We start from the raw sequence: 27,798 nt of genomic DNA, 5'->3' as shown, positions 1-27,798 counted from the left end.
TGACAATATATTTGGAAGCTTGTTTTCCCCACAGAATAAATTAAAGATAATTCTGACAAAGTAAAAACAAGTGAAAAAATCCCACTTATTGACGCATATGAATTATTTTACTCTTGAACAAAAAAGACATTAATTATCAGCAAAAGCAAACAACAACAATCCAATTATTTCTCCGCCTTCAGCACAGGCTTTTAATTCTGTCAAGCAGAATAAGAGTCAGCACGAGTGCGGCACTTACAAATGCACTATAATACAAATAATGTCTGAAACCACCACTCACTGTTAACTACGCACTGTGTGCGAAATACCCAACCCGTTCGTAATATACTTACGCTTTTGACACGTCCGTCAGCGTATACTTTCAACGCACATGGCACCCATTAGCGTCAAAAGAGACGCACAGAGCTTTCCACTAACTCCAATGTAAACCCATCCGCAGTACTATTGAACGCCCAGGGCACGGCGAACTGAGTGTTGATATAACACCCGGGAAGTGTCCTCATTGTCAATTCAAATGTTTTTTTTCTTTAGATTTTAATACATATATTCATTGTTTTGACAATTTCACCATTAATAATCAATTAATCTCGATAAAATATTTGGCAGACGGAGCCAGTGGATTCACCCTTCACCCAATCAATTCAACCTACCTAAACCAAAACGGTCAAGAAATACCATCTAAACTAATAATAAAAGTATAATCTATCCAGGCAATTACAATACACTATGCTTTAATTATGTACCTTTTGTTAGGTTGACACTGGAAACAACATCAGTAGGTGCCGCACATCTGGGCTGTTCTGTGTTAACAATATTTTTTTTTTTTAAGGAAATACAGGTGGCAAAGACAGGCAGGCTTTATCAGAGAGACTATCAGTTTTCAGTACAATTCTGACAATAACATTTGGTCTGTTTTATTAATTGATGGTATTGCTGCTGAGACTCCAACCCCTTCAACATGACATAAGGAGAGAAGAAAGACAATCTGGAACTTTGAAACTCCTTTTCAGAGACTTTAATAAGGTTATGGAGATTAAAACCATGTAAATATCCATCTTTTTTAGTTTTTCATAATCACAAAATGTGTTTTGGCTTTACCTGTGCGTTGATCTTGCTTGGTAGTTGGCGCTGAAAATGACATTGAGACCAATTTAGTAATGGAAATTGTTAAGTAAACAGAAAGGAGAAATATAAGTAGGACTACTAACCAGATGGCATTCCACTGGATTTCTTACTGGATGAAGGCCTTTTAGGAATAACAAACCCATGCCTGTCACGCTTCTTCCATCGAACAGGGGTTGGGGTTTGTTCCCTCTGTGCCTTGAGTTCCTTCTGAGCCTCACTCTGTGTAATTCAACAAGACACAAAAAAAGCAACACTCCAAATAATGAATATATAATTTAGGTGTAAAATAATTTTCTTCGAACGTTTTGCCATAATGCAACACTTAACTTACCTCCAAAACCTGAAGAAATCTGTTAACATCCTGAAGCTTATCCTCTAACTCCAAATCTTCAGCATCAAAATTAAAACCACTCATTTTTCAACAAACTAAACAGGAGAAATAATATTGACAGAACACAAAATAAACAGATAGCTTATTTAATAAAAACCTACAATCAAATGCATCTTCATAGTTTGTATTCGGGTGAAAATGTAAAGTAGCCTAAAACAAATATGAAAATACATGCAAAGTTATAAAGTGATAATTAGCCACGTTGTTGTTGTTTTTTACATAAATACCTGAATTTTAATTTTACACACTATTAAATTATATTGTAATTATATTAACACTTTAATAACGCAATTTAGCAATTTTAGCTAGCAAGCCCGTTAGCTAGTTTAAATTGGCTTATGAGAACGAGTCAACGATTTACATTTAAATGTTTTACTTCTTGAAAAAGGTTTGCGAGATTTTAGCAAATCAAACCAGACACGTTGTCTTTCTAAAACAACTGTATAATATCACCTTCAGAACTTAAATAATAGCCAAAGTTTGACTTAACGTTACCTGCGTCACAAAATGCTCACGAACTAGAAAAAACTCCCATCAAACTCCGACCCCGTCAGTGTCTCCATAGCAACGGATTATGGGTAGTTCTCTTCTGCCAAAGATTTTATCGAGATTAATTTATTATTAATGGTGAAATGGTAACGTTTGTGGCTAATAGTTGGCTGAATATAAATATTAACAATAAAATAATCTTTAAACCAATCAATATTCATGACGCTGTTGTAAAGTAAAAAAAAGAAAAAGACCATAACATTTTCATATTGTAGAATTATCAATCACATTTTTGTGTTGAAATATATAAAAATAAAATTGTATATATATATATATATATATATATATATATATATATATATATATATACATGTTTAAAATCTGAAAAAAAACAAAAAAACATTTGAATTGATTGGGTGAAGGGTGAATCCACTGGCTGCGTCTGCCAAATATTTTATCGAGATTAATTGATTATTAATGGTGAAATTGTCAAAACAATGAATATATGTATATATTAAAATCTAAAGAAAAAAACATTTGAATTGACAATGAGGACACTTCCCGGGTGTTATATCAACACTCAGTTCGCCGTGCCCTGGGCGTTCAATAGTACCGCGGATGGGTTTACATTGGAGTTAGTGGAAAGCTCTGTGCGTCTCTTTTGACGCTAATGGGTGCCATGTGCGTTGAAAGTATACGCTGACGGACGTGTCAAAAGCGTAAGTATATTACGCCCCGGGAATGAGAACGGGTTGGTACACCTGAGATGGTGGACCTGTTGTTTAGTGGTTACTGGCCAGGTAGACCTCTTCGCATCGGTTGAGGACCTAAAGATCACTGCACCTGGGCTTTCAAGACAAGCATTTGTGAAAATGTTACAACAGCGCTCACAACAATTTGGAAGGGTAAGACTTGGAAAGTAATTTGTTTTCTGCATTTATGCAAGTCTTACTGGCATGTCACTGTATTCAAATTTTTATAATTTCAGAGTGGTAACATTTGTGGCAACGTCTTCCAAAAAGATTTCCTTGAATGGACATATTGTCGTCATAAAAGAGAAAAACTCTGCGGCATTGATCACTTCTCTTGCCCAGCTTGCACCCCAGATACAGTTTCTGTGTCTGCAGATAGAAACAGAAAACTATACAGATTCAGCAAAACAAAGGGGTATATTATAACATTTACATTTAATCATTTAGCAGACGCTTTTATCCAAAGAACAATAGAAGCAATCAGACCAACAAGAGGGCAACAGTATACACGTGATGTAACAAGTCTCATTTAGTCTAGCACAGTACACATAGCAAGGTATTTTTTTATTTTTTTTAATCAGAAAAATAAATATAATAGTATAGAATAGAAAAGGTAAGTGCTAGTATTAATTGGTCAGGTGCTGACGAAAAAATCGAAATCAATATGTTATTGATAACACTACTTCGTCCATATTTCTTGTGAATATTTTTTGTCATTAACATATTTTCTTCCCGTAGGGCAGAGGAACAACCATTTTTTGATGGAGTTTTTCTGGCTAATGACAAAGATGTAGCAACATTTGTTGATTGTGTTCGTGAGAAGACCATTCCAGTAAGATATTTGTCAAAAGATTTGGGATTGTACACAGTGAATCAGGATTTAGTTTGTGTATATATTTGATATGACACTGTTACAGGTACATGGAAAAGGCATCTGTGGAACATCAACATGAGCTGCAGGGAGCTCCAGGGAGACCTGTAAAAAGACAAACACCAAATGTGATGAAGAGGGCCTAGAGGTGGCAGTTTGCAGGCACAGCATATTGCTTAGAGGTCTGAACATGTTTAGGGGCGAAATATTTGCATACCCTCTGTTTCTGCAGAAGGAACTGGCCACAAAAACAAACTGCAAGTTCTTCTGCACTGACATCATGTGTCGATATTGGCCCTATCTGCAAAAGGTGGCTCAAGCATTCCCAGAAATGCAAAACTTTACTCAGATGAAGCCATTTCTCTCAGTTATGCATGCAAAGGGGCACTCTACAAAATGTGAGGTAAATGTATATTCTCGAACAATATGGTAGCTAAGCCTTTTACCATTTTGACATCCATGAACTTGATATTTTTAGTTTGGACATCTGGTGTGCATGCTGTAGGTGCAGTGGGGTGGCAAAAACCAAACAGGGGCAGGCACAACGATTGGTGAAGAAGTTGAGCAAGTGAACAGCTTTTTGTCCCGTGTGGCTCTAACTACAAAATACATGAGTAAGGCTGGTAAGTGGTCCTTTTTTACAGTTCTCATGTATTTTGCTTTGGTAGCATTATAATTGTTAAAACAGCTTATTTTTTTTAATTATTTTTTTTATTTCATTCATCATACTCTGTGACTAACCACTAATTGGAAAGCACATTTAAGCCTTTCATCATTACAGCACGAGTAGATATGATCACATTGCATGCCAGAGGATGGAATGAGTGAAAAAAAAAGAAACCTGCACAAGTACTTGTCTACTCGGTACTTGAAGGTAAGTAAAAAATAAAGATTTCATCAATGAAGGTTAAATTTCAATTGACTAAAGTCCACTGATAAGTTGTACATACTAAGTATCTAATACTTTCAGTATTGCCGAAGGTTTGTGTGACTTTCCATTAATTATTCTTTTGAGACTATCCAAAAGACAAAGGAAGTCAAAGAGGACATTGAGGCTATAAAGAAGTGCACGCAAAGGTCTGATGAGGAACTGCAACAGTGGGTCACTGATGTGAGACAGTGGGCAGTTGACAGTAAGTATGTACTTGTTGCTGTCTCCTATCGATAGAAAATGATCATAAATTAAAAAATTATTATGCTGGTTTGTGTTTTAACACCTGACCCCTTAAGTGATATTAAGTGGTCATACCAAACAATATTAAAAAGCTTATTATGATTGGGAACTCTCTAAAAACTGTGTTTTTAAAGGGGAACTTGGTAACTATTTCAACTTAATAAAACCGTTTAGAAATAATTTGGATGGTTAAATAACCTGTTCTGGTGACAATGGTGACTTTCCCCGCACCCCTAGCGTTCCCAGGTGGAAAACCAACCTTGCAACATGGGGACTAATGTCCCGGTAAGTTGGAAATAGGAAGTTCTCGTGAGAAGCGAGAACGAGCGAAAAACACAAACTGCTTTGCGGCAATTCGACATAAACACACACGCCCATCATACTGTATACGATTTATTACCCACCTCGGTAGACATAGCTCCACACGATAAAGTTGGCCGGCTCCGATAATAACAAAGGCACTTGAGCAGCGGTAGAAAGGTAGACGAGGGTGCCGCAAGTGAGTTTTTTTTTTTTTACGACAGTGTTGTGAAATATACCCCTAACAGCAGTAGGGGGAGCTCGCTGAGAAAACATGCGACAACAAAAGTGGAAATCAACGAAGAAATGGCTTGAAATGCCAAGTTAATAATTAAACTTAGGTGATGTAGCTTTCTCCCTCAAATTTATAATACTTATTCACCCTTGAAAAATTAGCAAACTGAACAAATGTTTTCAGATTCTTTGGCAGAACATTTGTGGATGTCCTTTTTTGTTTTTACATGTGTTCCTACTACATTCTTCTTATTGAATCCTCCTTTTACCATATTTAATGTATAAGGTGTTTTATAGAAATAGTATAATTGTTCTATTTTTGATAGCACAGACAATGCATGATACTGATCAAATACCTTCACAAATACTTTACAGCACCAGATGACCTCAGAACAGATGATCCAGTGGCGTTGCAACATCTGATTGAAGGCACCGTCTTGGGTGCGGTAAAGTAGGTTTTATGTTGGACATTCGTTAGACATTCGCCAAGCAAATTAAGGGACTGTCTCAAAACTACACACACACACACACAAATAAGCATTCCAAGGTGCGAAACTACACAAAGCATATTAATAAAATGTAAAGATGTGAATTAAGTGGAAAACCTATTTTTTGTCAAATAGGCCTAGATAGTTTTAAGCTGTGAATGGGATATTCACTATGAATGGGTACATGGTTATTACATTGTACTCCCAAAATTTCATTTTACCTTATAGAAACAGATGATGTCACACCACCTGGGATTTATTCACCAACCCTTGGGACACACCATACACGACTTGGATTTAGAAAATGTCATTTTGTCTATTTTTAATGAATTTTTGAAAAACGCAAATCTATATAATTTCCTGGTCACGTGACCTGATGATGTCACACCACCTGGAATGTATTCACCAACCTTGGAACCTTTTTACAGGTATTCTAAAGTTTTCTATTTTTCAAATTGATATTAAAAGAGGAATTTGACAAAGCTGTGAAATTAGTCCATTATTAATTTGGTTGCTTTCACAAGTAATGACCATTCACATTAAGAAATACATGTTTTGTCATATTTTCATAGAGGAAAAAGAAATTAAGTGCACAGTTTGCTCATGACATCCCTTTATTGAAGAAAACATACAGAAGTTAAACAATCAAGAGTTTGATTTCATTTTCATCTGTTTCTTTAAATATTAACAAATGTCAGCTTATGATCTTGGGATTTTGTAATATCACCGTTATGTAGTATAACAGTGAAATAAGTAGTTACATGTCTTATAACTGTAAAACCAAATGCTATATTTCAAAAGGCACCAGAGTTTTTTACTAAAATGCAATTTTGATGTTAATAACATACCAATTACACTTGTACACTCATAAATAGATTTTACTTGGTACAATAATAATTTCTTCCTCCACAAGGATTAATGCACAATTTGGAATAGTACTGTAAATAAATCAAGGTTAGAAACAAAAACATTTTTTGAATGACAATTGGTTTGGGAATTTTGGTTGAGGAATTGATTAAAGATGATGGTATAGTTTTATAGAACTTACAAATATTTAGCCAATATTTAATTGTATGCAATTCCCAGAGAATTTTTGAGGCTTATTGGATTATAGACACTTGAAGTGCTACTTCCCAATTTAGGCTGAATAATAAAAAAAAATTAAGTTATGTATGTAATAATTGCTTATGCTCCATTGTCTAAACAAAATATATTCTTGCTGTTACAAATACATTGAACTTTCTGTTCAAGAAACATGTTTTAGATTGGAGTAAATTATAGATGACACCTCATAGATATTCTATAACGAACAAAGTTAATGAGTTTTCATATAAGATAAATAACATTGAGTAGGCCTAAACTCATTAGATACTTGTATTTTAAAGTTAATGTGGAAGACAATTGTATATTTTGTGCCCATGAGACAGTTGTGCCCAGTTTTTTTTTTTTTTTTGAAGAAAGTGATATTAAAATGTTTTACAATTGATATAGATAAATATTTATATGTGATTTCATAAATATTATGGCTTATTATTAGGCCTATAACCAAAGTGGATTGAAAAATAAATATTTTTAAACAATTTAAAATTGACATTAACATTTATTTGGAAACTATTTATAAAAGTAAAACTTTAAAAGCAATACGAACCATGCAACTGTTTAAGATAATTATGAATTTAATGTTTTGGAAAAAAAAAAATTCCATTGCCACTATACATCGTTTTGATGTTTTCTAAAAAAGAGAAGAAAAAGTCTTTGATGCATCAAACAAACAAATAAAATAAATAAATATATAAATAGAAGGACATCTCTATTCATATTAGATGTGACGTGATAAATCATTTTGATATCACAATGTTTATTTATAATGCTTCATTCTCTTTCTCTAAAGTAATGACAAAAATGTTTGGATGTTTGGAATTCTCGCTTTTATTGTTTGATTATACAGCCAGGACTGGACTTCCGTTTGGGTTCCACCAGTAGGTGATCCTGCCTTTACACATATAGGATATATATATATATATATATATATATATATTTTATTTTTTTTATTTTTTTTGCTATGCAAATTCACAGTGCCTCCTTTGAGCTGCATTAGACAGTGTGTAATGTACATCTAAATGCAGGGTCAGATGCTGCTTCTGTGCCACCTATACTGCAAAGCTGGGTGTTTGTTCATACAGAGTTAATCAGACAGCCTAAAGCCTCTTATTGTTGATTTATATTTCAAACAACAATTCGACATTTGCTTGCAATGTTTTTCTTACAAAAAACCTCATCATTCTGCAGGACAATTGTCTATTACAGTATACAACACAGATAGAAGGGTGTCAATAAATCTGTGGTGATATACAACACGCTTTAAGAAAAGTTTATTTCCATCACACTGTAAAGTGTTTTAAGATATTACATATAGATTACATTTACCAAAGATTTTACATATAAACTTGAAGTGCGTCAGAAACAGAGCGCGCGCGATCAGTTGTTGGTAATTTGTTGTGTAACGTCGCCTCTCGCCACATCCAGTGTAGACAGCATTGCTTTTGTTTGAGGGCGCTTAACACACTGAAGCACCCCTGTAAAACGGGCCTGGCAGCTCGCCAGGCCACGTCTAGACACGGTGAAAGTTACCTGATTGTGACGGATGGCCGAATTTACATGACACATTATAAATTAGCATTATAGTCCGCAATAGATACTGTGTAAAAAAGAAGAGAAGAGGATAAAAGGGGATAAAGACAGAGGTAAAGTGATGGAATAAATGAACAGTGTGACTTTTTTTTTTCACTTTTTTTTAATGAATGTTTTACTCTTTGTGCAGTTTTGGGGGGATATATGTTTTTGGTTTTTTTGCCAAAATTAGTAATGATATTTATATACAGGTTTATTAAAATAGCAATGTTTTATGTAAAATTCACATTAAAGAAGACATTCTCAGTTTCATTCATGGTGAAAACATGAAACGTGCCATAGTTTAGTGGAAGATTGCTACCATCAACTGGACAACAAATACTTTTGCTAGTGCTCAATGAATAGTTTGTTTATGAATGACATTTGGACGATGACATCACTGTTTTATCCAGAGCGGCTATAAATGAACTAAATTAATAGCTTATTTACAACAAAAATAAACCATCACTGAACTTACTTAAGATGAATTATGACACTATTTTCTTCTAGATCTACTGTACAGGAGAAGCAAACTTTTTTGCGTTATTTTCCTGTTATCACTGTAAAGCTGCCTTGAAATAATCTGTTTTATAAAAATGAATGCTAGATGTAATGCTCTTGCTATTTGTGTTTAGGCTATATATATACACTACAGGCCAAAAGTTTGGACACATTACTATTTTTAATGTTTTTAAAAGAAGTTTCTTCTGCTCATCAAGCCTGCATTTATTTGATCAAAAATACAGAACAAATTTTCAGGATCATTACTCCAGTCTATCACATGATCCTTTAGAAATCATTCTAATATGATTAATTATCAAAGTTGGAAACAGTTCTGCTGCTTAATATTTTTTCATAACCTGTGATACTTTTTTAGGATACTTTGATGAATAAAAAAAATTAAAAAAAAGAAGCAAATGTTTAAAAAAAATTTTTTTTATATATCTCTTTTGTAACAACAATATACACTACTGGTCAGTAATTTGGGGGTCAGTAATGTGACACTGAAGACTGGGGCAATGATCCTGAAAATTCAGCTTTGCATCAAATAAATGATAATTTAAAGTATAATAAATTGAAAACCAATTATTTTAAATTGTAATAATATATCACAATATTACATTTTTTTTAATGTATTTTTGATCAAATAAATGCAGGCTTGATGAGCAGAAGAAACTTCTTTCAAAAACATTAAAAATAGTAATGTGTCCAAACTTTTGGCCTGTAGTGTGTATATATATATATATATATATATATATATATATATATATATATATATATATATATATAGGCTAAATAATCATGAACACATTGACGGGGTGAAATGGCCTGTGATGCATGGGGCACCAGGTCAAATCTTGCCTAGGGCAGCAAATTGGTCAGGGCCGGCCCTGCCTCGAACACAGAGAGGCTGGGAGGGAAAAAGTCACGTCAGAAATCCCCAGTGCATGCAGCACGTTGGACATCGCGACATTACATAAACATTCAGAACTTTGCCAGAGCCAGCACAGCAGGGATACTATTTCGATTAAGTTTTGCACGGACGTTTAGTATAGTGTTCAGCGTGCTAAACCAATAATAATGTTGAATATATTCTGACATTGCTTCAGTTTCTTTAGTTGTGCCCTCTCTTTTGGTTTGTCACTATGCATATGTGTCCTGTAATTGTTTTATTTGTTGATATTTTTCTAAACTGTGTACTTGATGCATTTAATAATTTGGAAACAAAGCTAGCTTTTTGAAGCTTTCCAAAGCAAGTTATACATTTTTCAGAAACTAGATTCCGGTTGTGCAGTGAATCACAGATAAATGAGTACATATAGCCTGTGTCTCAACACTGTTGACCTTTTTCTTGAGTCTAGCCTTCTCTACGATTTGAGTAATGTTACTGTTAAAGGTGAGCACATTCAAATGCTTAAGACAGTTTGACTTCCAAGTGATAAGAAAGGCCTATAGATGCCTACCTATACAGTTCATACATGAAACATCCATTTTTAGCAACGTTATCACACTCTTGGCCTTTATTAATGTTCTCGTAAAAAATGCCGAAATACATTTTTGAGATATTTAAAGCAATTACACTTTTGAGGGTACAGTCCTAAATCTGTTTATATTTGTGGTGCAACACATATTTACATAAATGCTGCCTTTTTCCGACATTTGTTCAGGGCCACCTATGGCTACGTCTTCAAATACCCCCCTCCCACAAGATGATGGTCTGTGGATGTTTCTTCAGAGCCGAGGGATTCCTGAGGAAAATATTCAGAAAAGGCAGCAAGATCATGTAGGTGACAGCACATTCATTCCTTCAATATATTAATTTGAATTGTTTTACATTTTACTGAATCTCAGCAGATTATACAAGTAATCATCATAAATTGTAACCCTATCACATTTAGTGCCAGTGCTTCCTATTTCTTTTTTATGCCAAGCACACCTGCCTCTCCCAACAATGCATTCATGTCTTCCCTATTCTAGCCCTGTAAAATAAGGTTTATAGGTATCTTTAGGAGTCAAATCACTCTATATTTTGGTCTCTATACCCTACATAAACAAGTAACAGTAGTTAGACTGTAACGTGCAGTAGCATCACCATTATACATTCAGGCAAAGTGCTGACTTGTATGTTTGAAATAATAAATAAATACACAAAATAAAATATTGTGCCCTTACAATTACTGCTTTCCATTTTGTTGTGATTTGATATTGTTTTAAAAGGATGGAGTAATGTTTAGATGCCAGCACAGGCCTTGGTTGGACGCTGAAGTATGGAATCAATATGGAATAGCAATATTATGGAGTACATAATAGCAGTAATAAATGGGAGAAGTGCTTTTCTTGTAATTGAGGTAAATGGTTATAAAATTAAAGAGGAATACATGAAAGTAATCAGTCCCCTGCCTAACTTTGATGTCAAGGATTTTCACTGTTAATACACTGTATTTTCAGCATCATTATGTCACTCAAACTTCATTGTTATGGTTACAAACAATTTTTTAGACAGCAGTTTTTGTTTTAAATTACTTCATATTTTAGCTCCTTTTTATTCCCATGCGAAAAAAGAAACAAGCAAGTGAAGAAAAATAGAAATAAATTGCTGATTTGTAGCTCCTGCTAAGAAATTAATTTTCACTCATATGGAAATATAGCCATCTCTTAGATTTAAGATAACCAATATGTCTTACTGTATTGTTTTGTTTTCATTACAGATTGACAGCTCGGTAGTTGGAGAAATAGATGATGCCACTATGACTGCTTACATTCCAGCATATGGTGATAGGATTGCTACAAGGCGTTTCTGTATGGAAAAACAGAGAAAATGTGGTGATGATCTAAAAAGACTGTCCTTATTTGAAAAACTTAGAAGAAAGATGGGCACATTGACAAGCAATAAAGACACAGATCAAGATTTTGAGGAGGAGCATTCTATGCAGCCAACAAAGATACATCTGAGAAATAACAAAAGGGCCGTGAAGATGACAAGGAAAATAGAACTAGGATGGAACACGACAAGAAACAAGTGAGAAAACGCAATGGTGGAGGAACCAGAGTTCTTGATATTTCCAAGAAAGCCACAAAAACAGAGATTCTATCACAAGCTAAAAAGCTATTTTTCCCCCATGAGAAATCGAGAAAGGGAAAGTGGGAAGAGTTCAGTCACAACATTGTTGACTTTCAGGAAGCATACCTTGATGAGGGTGTTAGTGTGGGACAGCTCTATGAGACACATAAATTGGGGATTTTAAGATTTTACTTGTTCACAGAGCACATTTTTGGCCCTTTGCAAGGTGGACCATTTTTAGAAGATCTTGATGACACAATCTTACATGAGCCTATAGAAGAGGCACAGATAAACATCAACGCTTACACAGGGCTGTAGAGTGCGACCAAATTTTGTAAGGGTGCGACTAAAATTTTTCCTAGGTCGCACCGGTGCACCTAACGTCCTCGCATCCGCTGCCTCTCCACGAACTAAGCGTTTGTTCTCCTTTGATGGAACTCACACTCATGGGAACTCACACTCTTCTCTCACGCGGTGCCACAGCTCGTACAACACTACTTCTCCCTAAAACTCAAACTTAACGACAGAATCAGCACGATCGGTGATTGTTGTAAAATGCAGTCTAGCTCCTGTTGCTAAATTGCGGGACGCATTAAATAATTAAAAGAGCTATTAAAAGCACAAAAATCTGCGCAAGAGATGCTGTTCGCAAGGCGGCGCGCGCTCCGAAACAGACCGAGACAAGCAAATTTATACTGTGGGTTTCATGTGCGCGTCTAAACGATCAAATGTACACAAAAGTATGTCAAAATGGCTTGGAGATTAACTAAAAACAGTTTATGTCTTAAATGGACGTAGTTATGGAAATAGTTGGGAGAATTTCATGCATCAGTCGCCTATTAGAGCTGCACTCGGTCTTAAAGGGGCCGCAATCTTATAAACATGCTGACGATTGCACCATTACTGTGAATCAAACAACGAGAGAAAAATCACTCACAGCTCTTGAAAGAATAACTTCAGCTTTAATTATGCTGTGTTATTTTACATTTGATTACTTTATTAGATTTCTTTTTAGACCATACCCTGAACAGTAATGTTAGTAGACCTTCCTGAAATTAAAGCACTGTGTAGGCCTATATAATGTGTATCAAAGAGGCATTACATTCAAACCAAAAGGGGGGTCGGTGGTCCGGCGGAGTGGGGTCGAGTCGAGCGGCGTTGGGGCCGCCGGTCTTGTGTTCCAGATGCGGTGGAAGACCGGAAGCCAGGCAGAGGGCGAGTCTAACGGGCTGCGGCATAATTGAAGGGTTGGAGAGGAGAATCGACACCGATGAGAGATAAGTGATGTCTTTAACTGGATTATGACATAATTGAGGTCTCTTGGAACTGGATAGAACTTCATGTCATTTGAAATTGCCTTTTGGGAGGAGTTTATAGTGTATTGAATACCCCACGCTTCACTGCTGTTACCAATGAGACTTTACCGGCGAGTGGCGGACGGGATCCCATGCCAACGCCCTATGCTGTGAGTGGAGAGACTTTGCAGTGCTGTACATTGATATATTCACGTGTGATTATTTGTGTGGGTTGCAGTGAAAACACAAGTGTGGGAGTGCATCGCTAAAGCATTGGTGGTTCCAGTTCGCCGACGTACCATCCTCTCTGTTGTAATAAGAAACAGTTAAGCTGTGGAACACTTACCTCCTCTCTCTCCGCCTGAGCCCTGTAAAGAAACAGTTAAGCTGTGGAACACTTATCTCCTCTCTCTCCGCCTGAGCCCTGTAAAGAAACAGTTAAGCTGTGGAACACTTATCTCCTCTCTCTCCGTCTGAGCCCTGTGAAGAAACAGTTAAGCTGTGGAACACTTATCTCCTCTTTCTCCGTCTGAGCCCTGTGAAGGAACAGTTAAGCTGTGGAACACTTATCTCTTCTCTCTCTGTCTGAGCCCTGTGAAGGAACAGTTAAGCTGTGGAACACTTATCTCCTCTCTCTCCGCCTGAGCCCTGTGAAGGAACAGTTAAGCTGTGGAACACTTATCTCTTCTCTCTCCGTCTGAGCCCTGTGAAGGAACAGTTAAGCTGTGGAACACTTATCTCCTCTCTCTCCGTCTGAGCCCTGTGAAGGAATAGTTAAGCTGTGGAACACTTATCTCCTCTCTCTCCGCCTGAGCCCTGTGAAGGAACAGTTCAGCTGTGGAACACTTATCTCCTCTCTCTCCGCCTGAGCCCTGTGAAGGAACAGTTAAGCTGTGGAACACTTATCTCCTCTCTCTCCGCCTGAGCCCTGTGAAGGAACAGTTAAGCTGTGGAACACTTATCTCCTCTCTCTCCGTCTGAGCCCTGTGAAGGAACAGTTAAGCTGTGGAACACTTATCTCTTCTCTCTCCGTCTGAGCCCTGTGAAGGAACAGTTAAGCTGTGGAACACTTATCTCCTCTCTCTCCGTCTGAGCCCTGTGAAGAAACAGTTAAGCTGTGGAACACTTATCTCCTCTCTCTCCGTCTGAGCCCTGTGAAGGAACAGTTAAGCTGTGGAACACTTATCTCTTCTCTCTCCGTCTGAGCCCTGTGAAGGAACAGTTAAGCTGTGGAACACTTATCTCCTCTCTCTCCGTCTGAGCCCTGTGAAGAAACAGTTAAGCTGTGGAACACTTATCTCTTCTCTCTCTGTCTGAGCCCTGTGAAGGAACAGTTAAGCTGTGGAACACTTATCTCTTCTCTCTCTGTCTGAGCCCTGTGAAGGAACAGTTAAGCTGTGGAACACTTATCTCTTCTCTCTCTGTCTGAGCCCTGTGAAGGAACAGTTAAGCTGTGGAACACTTATCTCCTCTCTCTCCGTCTGAGCCCTGTGAAGAAACAGTTAAGCTGTGGAACACTTATCTCTTCTCTCTCCGTCTGAGCCCTGTGAAGGAACAGTTAAGCTGTGGAACACTTATCTCTTCTCTCTCTGTCTGAGCCCTGTGAAGGAACAGTTAAGCTGTGGAACACTTATCTCCTCTCTCTCCGTCTGAGCCCTGTGAAGAAACAGTTAAGCTGTGGAACACTTATCTCCTCTCTCTCCGTCTGAGCCCTGTGAAGAAACAGTTAAGCTGTGGAACACTTATCTCTTCTCTCTCCGTCTGAGCCCTGTGAAGAAACAGTTAAGCTGTGGAACACTTATCTCCTCTTTCTCTGTCTGAGCCCTGTGAAGAAACAGTTAAGCTCTGTCTGAGTCCAGTAAAGAGCCTGCTAAAGCGGTGAAGTATACTTACCTCCCTTCTCTCCGTCTGAGTCCAGTGAAGAACATGCCAAAGCTACGAAACATATCCGCCTCTTCCTCCATTCGAATCCTGTTGAGGCGAACGTCGAAGCTACTACAGTAACTGTTTTAAAGATGTTTTAAATAAATAAACTTTTGTAATTAGCTTTGGTCGTCCTGTCTGCTGTGTCCAGCGGTTCAGCTCTTCACGGTGGTGGTAAGGCAGGGGTGACGACCGGCTCTTAACCCTCTGGGGACCAAGCTGTTTTTGGGGTCCTTGAGATGTTCTGACATGCCTTGACATTTGTGCTTTTTTCAGTTAATTATAAACATGTTAATGGCAAAGGTGTAAATTCACTCTATATAGCACAAACAGGGCTACCATAATATGCGAGCAACGTGTATGTAGATGTTTGTATTTTTAAGAGAATAATGTTTATGCGTGGTTATTGGAAAAAATTAAAATGAAAGTTGCTGAATTAAGAACACAAAACACATATTAAATATGTGTCCACAAGACTTTTGACTAATGGATGTTTTCCCTTTTAGTTCTAGCTTTAAAATGATGTAAAAATAGTCTTGCTTTATCGTTCACAAAAAAAAATACATTGATTTAAATGGTGTAAAACAGGTTTTGCTTGGAAAGGCAATATGCGAGGGGGAGGAGTAGTTTACACCTTAGATTAAGGTGTCCCACCCACTCTGAATAATGACTCTGCATAATTAGCCATTCATTCAGGTGTGACACTGACTGAGCCACAATGGAAGGACAAAAGATGTATTTAGAAGACTTATATTGACCATTTAAGATTTCGCTTACATCTCTCTTGTAAATATGTTTTACTATTTTATTAAAAATGTTACAATTACAACAATAATTACAATTTCAACAATATTTCAACTGTACTCTTTCTTTATATATATAGCCTATATATATAAAAAAAAAAAGATTATAGGCCTACATTTTATCATATGTATTCATTAGTTTGAATATAGCCAACATTGGAACATCTAACATCTTAGTCTATGAATTTATTTTTGACAAAAATAGTATTTTTTTTTTGCAGTTTAATACGTTGATTATACAAATACATTTTATTTCAACATAACAATATTATTCCATTCGATTTTTACTCATCTCAGTAGGCTATAGCAAAGCAGTTTATTCTTTCACACACAGACGCGCGATTCATATTTAGGCTAAACAGTCTTTACAAATATGTCCCCTACATTCATCTCACAGAAAGGCGAGTCATATTATAGAAATGCGATTCATCTTTTTGCGGTTTGCATAGGCCTACACTAACGTTATTCCATAACGTTATTCCACACGTGAGAAAAGAAAACAGCCTACCTCACTCCTCAGCGGGATCTGCTCCTCATATCAGCACTGTTCTGAGGAATCTTTTCTCCATAAGGTAGGCTATATTATGCCTCACTCGATCGCGACGCGCTTTGTTTACAGCTGATGTGGGCGTTTCACACCCCTCAGAATTTGCGTTTGAATAGCACGCGCTCTCCGGGGAGTGGTCACATTACTGTGAATGATCTCGTAATGAGCTCGACTGGATTCGCTCTCTTTTTATACAGATTACAGAAGCTGAGAATATTTGTTTTTTATATAAATGACTTCATTTAACAGATGCGATCTCAAGCTTTATGCCCGTGGGTCTGTTTGCCTGTTTGACTGAATTTTCGCGGAGTTATAGATCATTTTCGAACGCGTTTCAAATGGGAGTTTACTGACAGAGAGAAGGGAGAAATCGCATCATGTTAATTTTTCTTTATTTGTCAAAAAGCAAAACACTTTATTTTTATTGTGAGTATACAGAAAAAAAATAGAAACTGAACAGGATCGATTGATGTATTACACGAAAATGAAAGATCAAAATTAACAGAGCATTTAGTGTTTATTTTCATTGCTAAAAAAAAAAAACGAGCAAAACGCGCCGGCGCGTTCTTGGTCCCCAGAGGGTTAAGAGTCCACCCCGACCTGTGACAAGCGCACAGATGGCACGCTAACAGGCTAGTGAATTACTAGCGTGTTGTGCCAGCAATAACGATTTAGATTGAAGCTAGCGATGTCAGGTTAATGTGTGATGTTGAGTAATGATGTTTTATTAACAAGGTTCGGGAGGAGCACGTTCAGATAATTAACACAAGTGGAGAGCACTCAGCAATCAATGGTAAGAGGTGTATATATACTCAGCAGTCTCACCTCATTCCACTGACAGTTTTGCAGCATACTAGCAGCTATGTCTCAAGCTCCTCTTCCGACGAAGACGTAAACATCACCAGGGATGCACCTTCGCACTCCGCCGATCCCACGGTCATCCCTCCTACGCCGGTCGTCACACTTGAGCCCCTGGCTTCTCCTCGCGGCCGCACACCGGTCCGAACAGCCCGGCACTCAACAAGACGCCGAGACCAGTCTTCGCTGCCCCCGGCAAGACTCCCATCTTCTTCCCCAGCTTTCTCCTACCGCTCGGCCGTCCCGATGATCCCACCCATCGGGAAATGGACCGTAGCTGGACTGAGGCAAGCGCTGGGTAACTCAGACTTACACGCTTCGAGGAAAATGAGTAAAGCAGAGCTGTATGCTCTGTATGTCTCCCTTCAGTCAACTCCCAAGACGACCCACAGGCAGAGCAAAGCCCGCAGGGCTCAAAATTCATCTGCCCAGTCACCACCGTCGTCTTCCCGCACAGGACGCGGCTCGCTTCGGCCATCGAGTCGCCGCAGCAACAGGCCCTCAGCGAGCCTGGGCCAAGCTCCAGATTTTGCCATGGCAGGTCCACTACCACCTTTTGATGAGGCACAGCCCTCCACCTCTGCTTCCGCTGCCGCAGCGCCGCATGCAGCCGGGCCCAGCGGCCTCCCCACAGCCGCTCAGTTTTATTCTCCCACTGTTCATAACCCTTTTCCTTTTCAGTGGCCTCCAACTTCAGTGGCAGACACTAGCGCGAAGCTATCGCCGCTAGCATCACAGACCCAACAATGTCAACAGTTCTACCCAACAGGTTACAACCCCGCCCATTTCCAGTGGCCTGCAGCTCCAGTAACTCAAACGAACACGGGCCCGCCTCCGCTTGCAGCTCAAGCTCACAGTGCTTTCTATCATCCCTCACATCCTCCAACTAACTTTCCTCCAACTAACTTTCCTTTTCAATCTTCAGCAGGTCATCCAATTGCAAGGGCACCGCTGACATTCGCAGCCTCGGATTATACCCTTCCCAGCTCTATCATACAAACTAAATCACCATATTCTCTCTTCACAGCCACTCCGATGCCCGTGCCGTCCAACGCAGTTGCTATGGAACCCCCACCAGTTTCCCAATCCATCCGCGCTCAGATCCTCTCAGGTGCGAATGTAGACCTATCTTCTCTGCTGTCTCTCCTCCCCTGAATCAGACCGCCAAGTGGATTGCGGTGATTTCTCAGTTACCCTGAAAAACACAAACACACACTCATCTCGCGTCCTTTCATTTCCCGAATTTACGATCGCTTTTTCACGTTTCACTGAAATCATCTGTTCAGCCTTCCCCCACAGGCGGCGCGAACTGAACGATTATCAAGCAATCATTGCCGAACTCGCGCTGTCCTATGGGGGCGGGCATTTCTACACGTACCATAAACTTTTTTCAGCCAAAAGTGCTGTGCGAGTCGCACAATGTAATCAGTGCACATACTGGGGTGCACTTGACTCGGATCTCCACAGCAGGGTATTTTTAGGCTGCAAAAACATTACCTGCGCAGTTTGCAGGTCAGTGGCGCACCCTACCGCATCATGCCCACAGGTTAACCCTTCCTCTCTTCCCTACGTGGGAATAAGCAATGCTAAATCCACCAGCTATGTGCCACGTGCAGCAACCACCAGCGCAATACAGAACTCTGCTTTCGATGAAAGCAGGCAGCCTTGTAATCATTTCAATGCGGGCAAATGTCAAAGATCGTGCTGCCGGTTTATGCACATCTGCAGCTTTTGTGGCGGCGCCCATGCTCGCATTGTATGTCCAGTCTTCAAGTCTGTGAATAAAAAAATCTAAAAATTATTTGGAGACTCCTGTGAATATTTCGCGCATGCGCTTCGAACTAGCTCATCACCCGGATGCCGAATTTACTGATTATCTGCTGTCAGGCTTAAAAAACGGCTTTAAACCCGGCTTAGAATGCCCGCTTTCCCAAAACATCATATGTAATAATCTCCAATCCGCCCTTATAGAACCTGAAGTTGTAGACAAACTGATCAAAAAAGAAGTTGAGTCAGGCTTCATAATCGGTCCGTTCGACAATCCTCCATTTAATCTGTTTCGTATCAGCCCCATTGGAGTGGCTACAAGGAAATTCTCGGGTAAAAAACGTCTAATAATCGACCTGTCAGCCCCGCACAATGCCCCGTTCCCAAGCATAAACAGCTTGATCCCTCTCGATGAATTTTCGCTCAAATACCACGACATAGATCAGGCTATCGACATGATCAAAATCGCAGGTCGGGGTGCTTGGCTTGCAAAACTAGACGTCACATCTGCTTTCAAAGTAATGCCTATCCATCCAGGTTCATGGCACCTATTTGGAGTTCGCTGGCTCGGGAAATATTATTTCGCAGTACGTTTAACATTCGGATGCAAAAGCAGCCCTAAAATATTTGACATGCTATCAGAAGCCGTTTGCTGGATCTTGTCGAACAATTACGCCATTCCTTACCTCATTCACCTGCTAGACGATTTTCTAATAATCTCGCCTCCCGATGCTATCCCAGCTGCACACATTCTCACGGTACAAAACGTTTTCTCTGAGCTAGGAATTTCTATCGCACAGGAAAAAACCATGGGCCCTGCAACATCTATCGAGTTCCTAGGAATTAATTTGGATTCCGACAAATTCCAAGCATCCCTCCCCAAAGAAAAAATCGACCGAATAATCCTCGTCTCTACTACTTTCCTTGAAAAATCTAATTTTTCAAAACGCGAACTCCTGTCCCTGCTCGGACATCTAAACTTCGCAATGCGCATCATCCCGCAGGGCCGCCCCTTCATCTCGCATCTCCTCTCACTCGCGTCCTCTGTCCACTCGCTAGAAGACCGCATTTCTATAACTCAAGCATGTCGCGACGAACTCAGGCTATGGTCAACATTTTTAAAACAGTGGAACGGCCTATCCTTTTTCTACAACAACCTTGTTTCATCCCCCACCGACATCCAATTGTTCACAGACGCTGCCCCCTCAATCGGGTTCAGGGGATTTTATCAAGGTCGTTGGTTCGCGGCTCCGTGGCCACCACAGCTCCAGGCCATATCTCAATCCTCAGCTCTGTTCGAGCTTTACCCTCTCGTAGTAGCAGCTGTCCTGTGGGGAAAAGAATGGGCCGCTAGTAGCGTTTTAGTGCATTGCGACAATGACGCAACAGTGCACTGCATTAACAAAGGCCGTTCCCATTCACCCGCTCTGATGCCACTCTTAAGGCGTCTCATCTGGATTTCAGCTTGCAACCAATTCATTATCATTGCTAAACACATCCCTGGGTCAAAAAACCAAATCGCTGACTCTCTGTCTCGTTTTCTGTTTCAGAAATTCAGGATGCTGGCTCCAGAGGCGGATCAATTCCCAACTCCAGTTCCTCGCTATTCAGAACTAATATTCCCGTAACCCACCCGTTAAAACCCCTGCTTGACGCATCACTCGACACTATCCTCCAAGCAGTATCCTTCCACGGAGATAAACAATTCACAAACCTCCCTCCTGATTAAAGGGATTCAAAGATCCCAGCCCACCCGCCCCGACGCTAGACAACCCATAACGCTAGACATTCTCACCAAATGTATTCAGGCCCTCCACACAGGCTACCAGCCCCTCGGTTCCGCTCGCACACTCGATGCCATGTTTATCCAAGCCTTTTTTGGTTTTCTTAGATGCTCAGAACTCGCCATCACTTCTAAATTCGACCCAAAAATCCACCCCACCATCTCAGACTTATCAGTACTAGACGGCGAAACCATTTCATATTTGATTAAACAAAGTAAAACTGACCAAACCAAAAAAGGTCATTTCATCTACATTTTTAACCTCGCTTCGCAAATCCAACCATACCAGTCAATTCTGGCATATCTGCAATGGAGAAGTTCCCAGGCTAAATCTCCTCTGGAACCCCTGTTTTTAGACGAATTCAAAAAACCCGTGACATGTTTTTGGTTCCAGAAACACCTCAAATCTGTTCTCCAACAGTCAGGCATTCCAGCAAAGAATTTTTCAAGTCACTCATTCCGCATCGGGGCAGCAACTTCAGCAGCCCAAAAAGGCCTCTCCCAACAGCAGATTCAAGCCCTTGGGAGATGGTCCTCCGATGCTTTCCAAAGCTATATCAGGACCAACCGGTTCCACATTAAAAAAGCTCACCAAACCCTCATCGGGTAAAAAAAAAAAAAAAAAACTCATTCTCTCTTTCCTGTCTCCTCTTTCTGTCCAGCGAGCATTGGTCTCACAGCGGACGGAGTGAGAACTTTCCCAGTAGAGCACTTACGTTTTCTCTTTCATCCAGCGAGCATTTGGTCTCACAGCGGATGCAGTGTGAGAAAATCTCCTGGGCAAGCACTCATTTTCCTGTTTGCTCTTTCTGTCCAGCGAGCATTGGTCTCACAGCGGACGGAGTGAGAACTTTCCCAGTGGAGCACTTAGGTTTTCTCTTTCATCCAGCGAGCATTTGGTCTCACAGCGGATGCAGTGTGAGAAAATCTCCCGGGCAAGCACTCATTTTTCCTCCTTTCTGTTTCCTCTCTCTGTCCAGCGAGCATTTGGGCTTAGCAGAAAAGCGCAAATTCTCCCGATCGGTCATTGTAAACTACAACCGCTCCCCGTTCGCAGACCAACAGGGGCCGTCAGTCCAGGCAGTGAGCCACCATTACGGGCCTCCCTGGTCAAGCATCCAGGCCCACTCTAAAAAATGCTGGGTTGTTTTTTCAACCCAAACGCTGGGTTGAGACTGTTGGGTAAGGATGCTGGGTTGATGTAACCCAATTTGGGTTGAAAATCGTTATTATTAAGTAACCCAGCGGTGCTGGGTTGGGAACGCGGACGTGAAAGAGAGCACGCACGTCACGCAACAACAAGGACGACACCAGTTGGAGAAGCCGCCATTTTCTTAGCGCCTTCAGGTGGAAGCAAATAAAAGACGTTTATGCAGTTTAAGGTAAATAAATATACATATTTCAAGTAGTTTTCAATTGGTTTTTATCCGAGGGTATTTTGAGATCTCGTGGAAGGTGGAAAAGTCAGAAAAGAGCTTATATGGAAATATTCGCGGTTTTTGCCTCATGTCTTAACTGCCGCTTTTATTGGTTTTCTTATGTCTTATTTCCAAAAATTCTGTTAATAGAGTCACAATACATTATCCCTTACATATTAAATATTTCTCTAACGATTTTACTGTATAAACGCAGTTTTACGCTCTCAGCTCAATTGAGATTAACGTTGCCATGACAGCCGCGTTGCGCGCGCCTCATACGACTCTGCTCAGTGGACTAGGAAGAAAGTGCGCCACACTGTCATCGCGACGCTGGCCTTAGGAAGGGAAAAGGTAAGTCCATTTTTAAAATTTGCTTCTGAATATGTTAACTGTACTTTATTATATATGATTTGCTGTATTAGCTAACGTTACGGGTTTGATTCGGTGAAGTTTAACTTACTTTGCTAACGTTAGCTTAGTCTTCTGTCAGAACATACTTCACAAATTTTCCGCTCTGCTTTCGTTTAACTGTACAATAGTAACAGTAGATGTTATTAATTTACTATGAGCATACTACTCACTATACTTACTTTACATTTTTAACTTTTTAATTTTTTTTTTTTTTTTACGTTAAGTTACCTCGGCCGCCATTTTGTCCGTGCCACTCCCGGGATAATTTGGATAAGAGCTTTTCTCAAGTTTTCTGTGATAATAAAATGCCTTTTGACTGACATTAATTTTTGTTTTAGAGAATGTAAAGGCAGCACGCACTGTGATCTTACTGAAATGACTGAAAAGTGCATCGAAGGACATTGAAAAATAAATGCAAAACAGTAAGACCTTTTTGTTACTGTTGTATTTGTTAAATTATGTTATTTTTTTCATAAATAAACTTTTTTGCCAAATGCTGCTTTGACGCAGAAAAGTGTTATCCAGCTAAGTTAACTGTTCCATCTCATTTTTCCACTTCTAATTTCAACTCTGTTAAAGCTGTAGTCTACGATGTTGAAAATCGGTCGAGAAAGCCTGAGACGGCTGGGAAGTTTTAAAAAACTCATCCCGCCCCTCCACACACACACCCCTCCCCTCTGTGCTACCTGATCCCTCCCACCGGAAAACGACCTGAACAACGTCACTCAGTCAAGCTGTGATCACCGGTAGTAAACAGCGCATCTTGTTCAAATTCCGATCGGCTCGAACAGAAACCCTAGGCCTACTGAAATATATTCAAGCACTTCAAGAAATATAATTACTTTGACCCGTGATAGGCGATGCTAAACGGCTAACTTTCCAATGCCGACCGGCAGCATGAGCATGTTGTCAGACTGATAAAAAGCTATTTATGTAACACCTCACACCATAAAAGTATAAATAAATGCTTACCTGCTCAACAAAAAGTCAGCCGTGTCAGCGTCGGTTTTCAGTCCCAAATCTCCACTGCTGAGCTGATGCTACTTTGCTAGCTACCATAGACTGTCAGCTGCTTGCCCGCGAAATTTCATGTCGCAGGAGGGGGGCGGGGTGGGGTGGAAACGCGAGCGCCACGTGGAGTTTCAAGTGGAGCGGGGGATTGGATGAGAGCAGTTGACCAATGTAAGCTGTCCGGCCGGACAGCTTACATTGGTCAACTTCTCTGCAGCTGTACACCCAATAGAGTGAATGGATTTTTTTCATTCTTTTTTCTCTTCATATTGTTAGGATTGTACTGTAGAACCATAACCAGCATCTAAACGAGGTTATTAATAATGAACAATCTTTGAAATCGTAGACCATAGCTTTAAGCCTTGTATATTTCACATCATCGACCCTGATTTCACTATTATTAAAGAGCAATGAATGAGACGTTTCAGTTCTATAAACCTGACTACAGTTGCCTAGTTCAATAATGTTAACTAGCAGCATCATGACCGCCAATTTTGCCTTGCCAATCTGTAAATTGGGATGTACATAATTTAGTCATAAAATGTATTTTATCTGTTATTTTATCTATATTTATATTATAAAATGATGTTTCATCATCTCCATCAAAATACTGATGTTCTGCATATTTTTTTTCTCTTACAGCTGAGAAGATTGATCAAGAAACCCTCCTTCTTTTAGATGATGTCACACTGACCTCTCTTATCCCCATTATTGGACTTCGTTTAAAATTCAAGAAGTACCTCAAGAATGCACTTGATGTAAGTACAAGGTATTAGGTGTAGAAGGCATGGGGTTCATCTGCTTTAAATGCAAAAGGTCTTTGGGGCCTAATATCAGAGCTTTATTTTCACATTTGAGGGTTGTACATCATGTATTTTCTACATCTAGTTACTTTCAGTGTGTATAATATATTCACAATATATTGTGCAGACCTAACATACTGTAAAAATGCATACATGTGCATTACCATTACATTTTTCTATTAAAGGAATCAATTGAAGAGCTTGCAACTACACCTACTATATAAAGGGAGCAGCAGCACAGGATATCTGTGGAGCAAGTAGCAGCATTTGTAAGTTTGTGTTTATTTATTTCTTGTTTTGGGGCCAGACTGTTGCTAGAAAAGGCGTTGTTTTTTTGCATTAAATGAAAGAAATTTGTAGGATGTTTCTCTTTTAAACAAAATATTTTTTTTTTAGAATGTAAGAGACATCCTTCTTGCAACACCCAATGGCAGAGGTATTGTAGATACTATTGAAAACAAGCACTGCATTTCACTTAAAGAGAGACAAGCCATGGTTCGGATCTTGGTGTCACATCTTATTGAACGCTTTGGAGAAAAGTGAGTACACATTTTCAATACAAATTAAAGTAAAACATTTTAATGCTAAAATATCTTTTGATATATTAAATGTCTTGGCGTGTACATTTGTACTATTGTTAAAATTCAAAATATGAAATTGTTTCTTTTAGCCCAAGTGCAGGTACAAAAGTCACCCTGGCTTCATCAGTAGTTGAACAGTTTCCATGCCTTAAGGATTGCCAGGGTAAAGGCTATGTGAGTACAGTGTCTAACACAGGGATGTGATTTTGCTGTATTTATACAGACTTCTGTATTTCTGAACTTAGAAGTATGAAATAATTGCTGTTTTTAAATCTGTGCTTAAAGGTTACAGCACTAGCACATGTGCTCTTCTCAGATCATGTTTTGGGGACCTCCCACCATTGCACATTTAACACCTGACTAGCTCATTAGTAGATTGCAAGACTTGAATTGGGTGTGTCTGATGAGGGAGACATACAAAATGTGCAGTGGTGGGGGTCCCAGGACAGGTTTGAGAAGCACTGCCTTATCTGACCCATGTATTTCTGGTCGGAGTCTCTACTAACGATTTTATTGCAGTTTTATGAAGACTTTTTCTTTTTTTAATTTTGAGTGATTTTTGTGAACATTTTTTCATTGTATTCTAAAGAGACGTAGAGTGATGTTGCCTTACAATTACTTCCTGTAGTCCTTCCAACATCAGTGTACAAGATTGGAAGGAAGACGTTTAAACCACCTTTCATTGAAACCCGGAAGGCCTTCATAGACATACAGCCTGTAAGTTAACAGCCATTGCTAAAACTACATGATTTAAGTATTTACAATATATTGTATGGACCCTTTTCACAGACTGACACATTTTAACAATTATCAACGTCACAAATCTAGTAATGTTTTTAATTTAATTTTTAATTTTTGAGTGAAAACATACAGTAGTGTCAACCAAAAATGAAAATTATTTCATCAATTACTCACCTTACTGTCGTTCCAAACCTTTAAGACTTTTGTTCATCTTCGGAATGGAATGACGATATTTCTAATGAAATATGAGAGCTTACTGTCCCACTATGCAATTACCACTTTAATGCTACAAAAAGTTAGTAAAAAGATTGTAAAACTAATTCATATGAATCTAATGTATTCCAAATTTTCTGAAGAGACTTAATCGCTTTATATGATGAACAGATTTAATTTCATTTAAGTATTTATTTTTAGGTGTACTAACCCTTTAAGGCCATGACACACCAAGCCGACATAAAAAAAACTAGTGACATCAAACGGTAACTGTGTTGTTGCCATGAGTCATTTGCATCTGGGCCAAAAAGTTGGAACACACTGCAAAAGCTATGGCCAACCCCTGCCAACTGGGGTCCGACTACTGCTAACATTGGCCGATGATTGGCTTGGTGTGCCAATCATAGCCTTTACTGTTCCTAAAGGTATTTAAATTAGTTTTAATTTTTTGCGTTCTAAATTTATGCTAATTCTTTTTTTCCCCCCCTCTTCTTTTTTTTTTTTGTCAGATTGAGACCAATATGGCTGAGTACCTGCGCTCAAAAGACTCTGAATTTCCACATTTTCTCATGCTTGGAGACAACCAGTGCTTTCAAGCCTTTGCCATTATAAACGGAGAGGCACTCGAGCAAAATACATTGCTTGCTGCAGTTGATGTTTGCTTTAAGGAGTTCTACGTATTTGACTATCCGAAACAGTGTTCCACAGTGTGGCAGTTTTTACAGACTGTGGTGTATGGACTTTCTGGGGATGAAACACCAACAATGAGAGTTTTTGCTGACAGACAGTAGTTTTTGTTATTACTGTCTGTGACCTTGCCTCTTTTATGCTGTTTGTTCTTTTTATATTTACTACTATTACTTTTAAACTATTATTTCTAAACTATTACTTCTACTTGTACTTTTCTTCTACAGTACAATTACACTACAATGATTCTTACTGTGAGTATTTCTCTCACATGATGTTATGCTCAAGATGTTGATGTAAATGCTTTGAAATGTGTTAAGACTTCAAATTCATATTTTCTTCAAAAGGTTAATTTTTCTGACTCATTTTTGCTGACAAACAGGTTATTACTGTCTGCGACCTTGCCTCTTTTATGCTGTTGTTCTTTTTATATTTACTATTACTTCTAAATACTTGTACTTTTCTTCTACAGTACAATTACACTACAATTGATTCTTACTGAGTATTTCTCTCACATGATATCTTATGCTCAAGATCTTGATGTAAATGTTGTGAAATGGTTTTAGATTTCACTTCATATTTTCTTCAAGAAGTTATTTCAAGTCTTTCTGTGATATGGTTTCATGCATTTTCATTGAATTGTGTCAATGGGGAGGGAGTGATGGGAAATGTAAAAAAAAAATGTATTCACAAATGGACAATTTTACTTGATAAAACAAAAATAAATTTTCATATTTTGATTACTGAAGTCTGTATTGCTGTAGATGGGTTATTTTAGTAATTTTATTTACAAAAATTTCTAGTTTAAAATTCCAACCCATTTTGGGTTACATAAACCCAGCTTTGTAGTAATGTTTAACCCATAATTGGGTTAAAATGACAACCCAGCATGCTGGGTCAA

The 27,798-nt window shown here is 38.9% G+C and overlaps 1 protein-coding gene, 2 long non-coding RNA genes and 1 pseudogene across 4 annotated transcripts in view; 3 read left to right on the top strand and 1 right to left on the bottom strand.

Annotated features, from left to right (window-relative positions):
- The window catches only part of LOC311083778, a 68,998-nt pseudogene extending 68,316 nt beyond the window's left edge, over positions 1-682 (top strand). The window contains exon 23 of the transcript in view: positions 607-682. The product of the transcript in view is annotated as an uncharacterized misc_RNA (transcript). The remainder of the gene's footprint in view (positions 1-606) is intronic.
- A 53-nt stretch (positions 683-735) lies between these two features.
- LOC311083777 (uncharacterized protein) lies at positions 736-2,205 on the bottom strand (the record flags this gene model as incomplete). The annotated part of the gene is made up of 5 exons (XM_084115530.1): positions 2,012-2,205; positions 1,457-1,551; positions 1,209-1,344; positions 1,099-1,128; positions 736-800 (listed from the first exon to the last, which is right to left on the bottom strand). Exons 2-5 carry the CDS (start codon positions 1,538-1,540, stop codon positions 736-738), a joined length of 315 nt encoding a protein of 104 aa, XP_083971656.1. The 5' UTR covers positions 1,541-1,551; positions 2,012-2,205.
- A 2,446-nt stretch (positions 2,206-4,651) lies between these two features.
- LOC311083835 lies at positions 4,652-10,778 on the top strand. The gene is made up of 3 exons (XR_014606370.1): positions 4,652-4,761; positions 5,712-5,787; positions 10,663-10,778. It is a non-coding gene; the product is annotated as an uncharacterized lncRNA (long non-coding RNA).
- Positions 10,779-24,514: 13,736 nt separating this feature from the next.
- LOC311083932 lies at positions 24,515-27,551 on the top strand. Its single transcript, XR_014606388.1, has 6 exons — positions 24,515-24,630; positions 24,861-24,944; positions 25,072-25,214; positions 25,346-25,430; positions 25,885-25,973; positions 26,720-27,551. It is a non-coding gene; the product is annotated as an uncharacterized lncRNA (long non-coding RNA).
- The last annotated feature ends 247 nt before the right edge of the window (positions 27,552-27,798 follow it).

This window comes from Abramis brama (assembly GCF_963993115.1).
Source record: "Abramis brama genome assembly, chromosome: 5".
Lineage (NCBI taxonomy): Eukaryota > Metazoa > Chordata > Actinopteri > Cypriniformes > Leuciscidae > Abramis > Abramis brama.
Note: the sequence above shows the minus strand (reverse complement) of the source record. Positions and strands in the feature narration are given on the sequence as shown.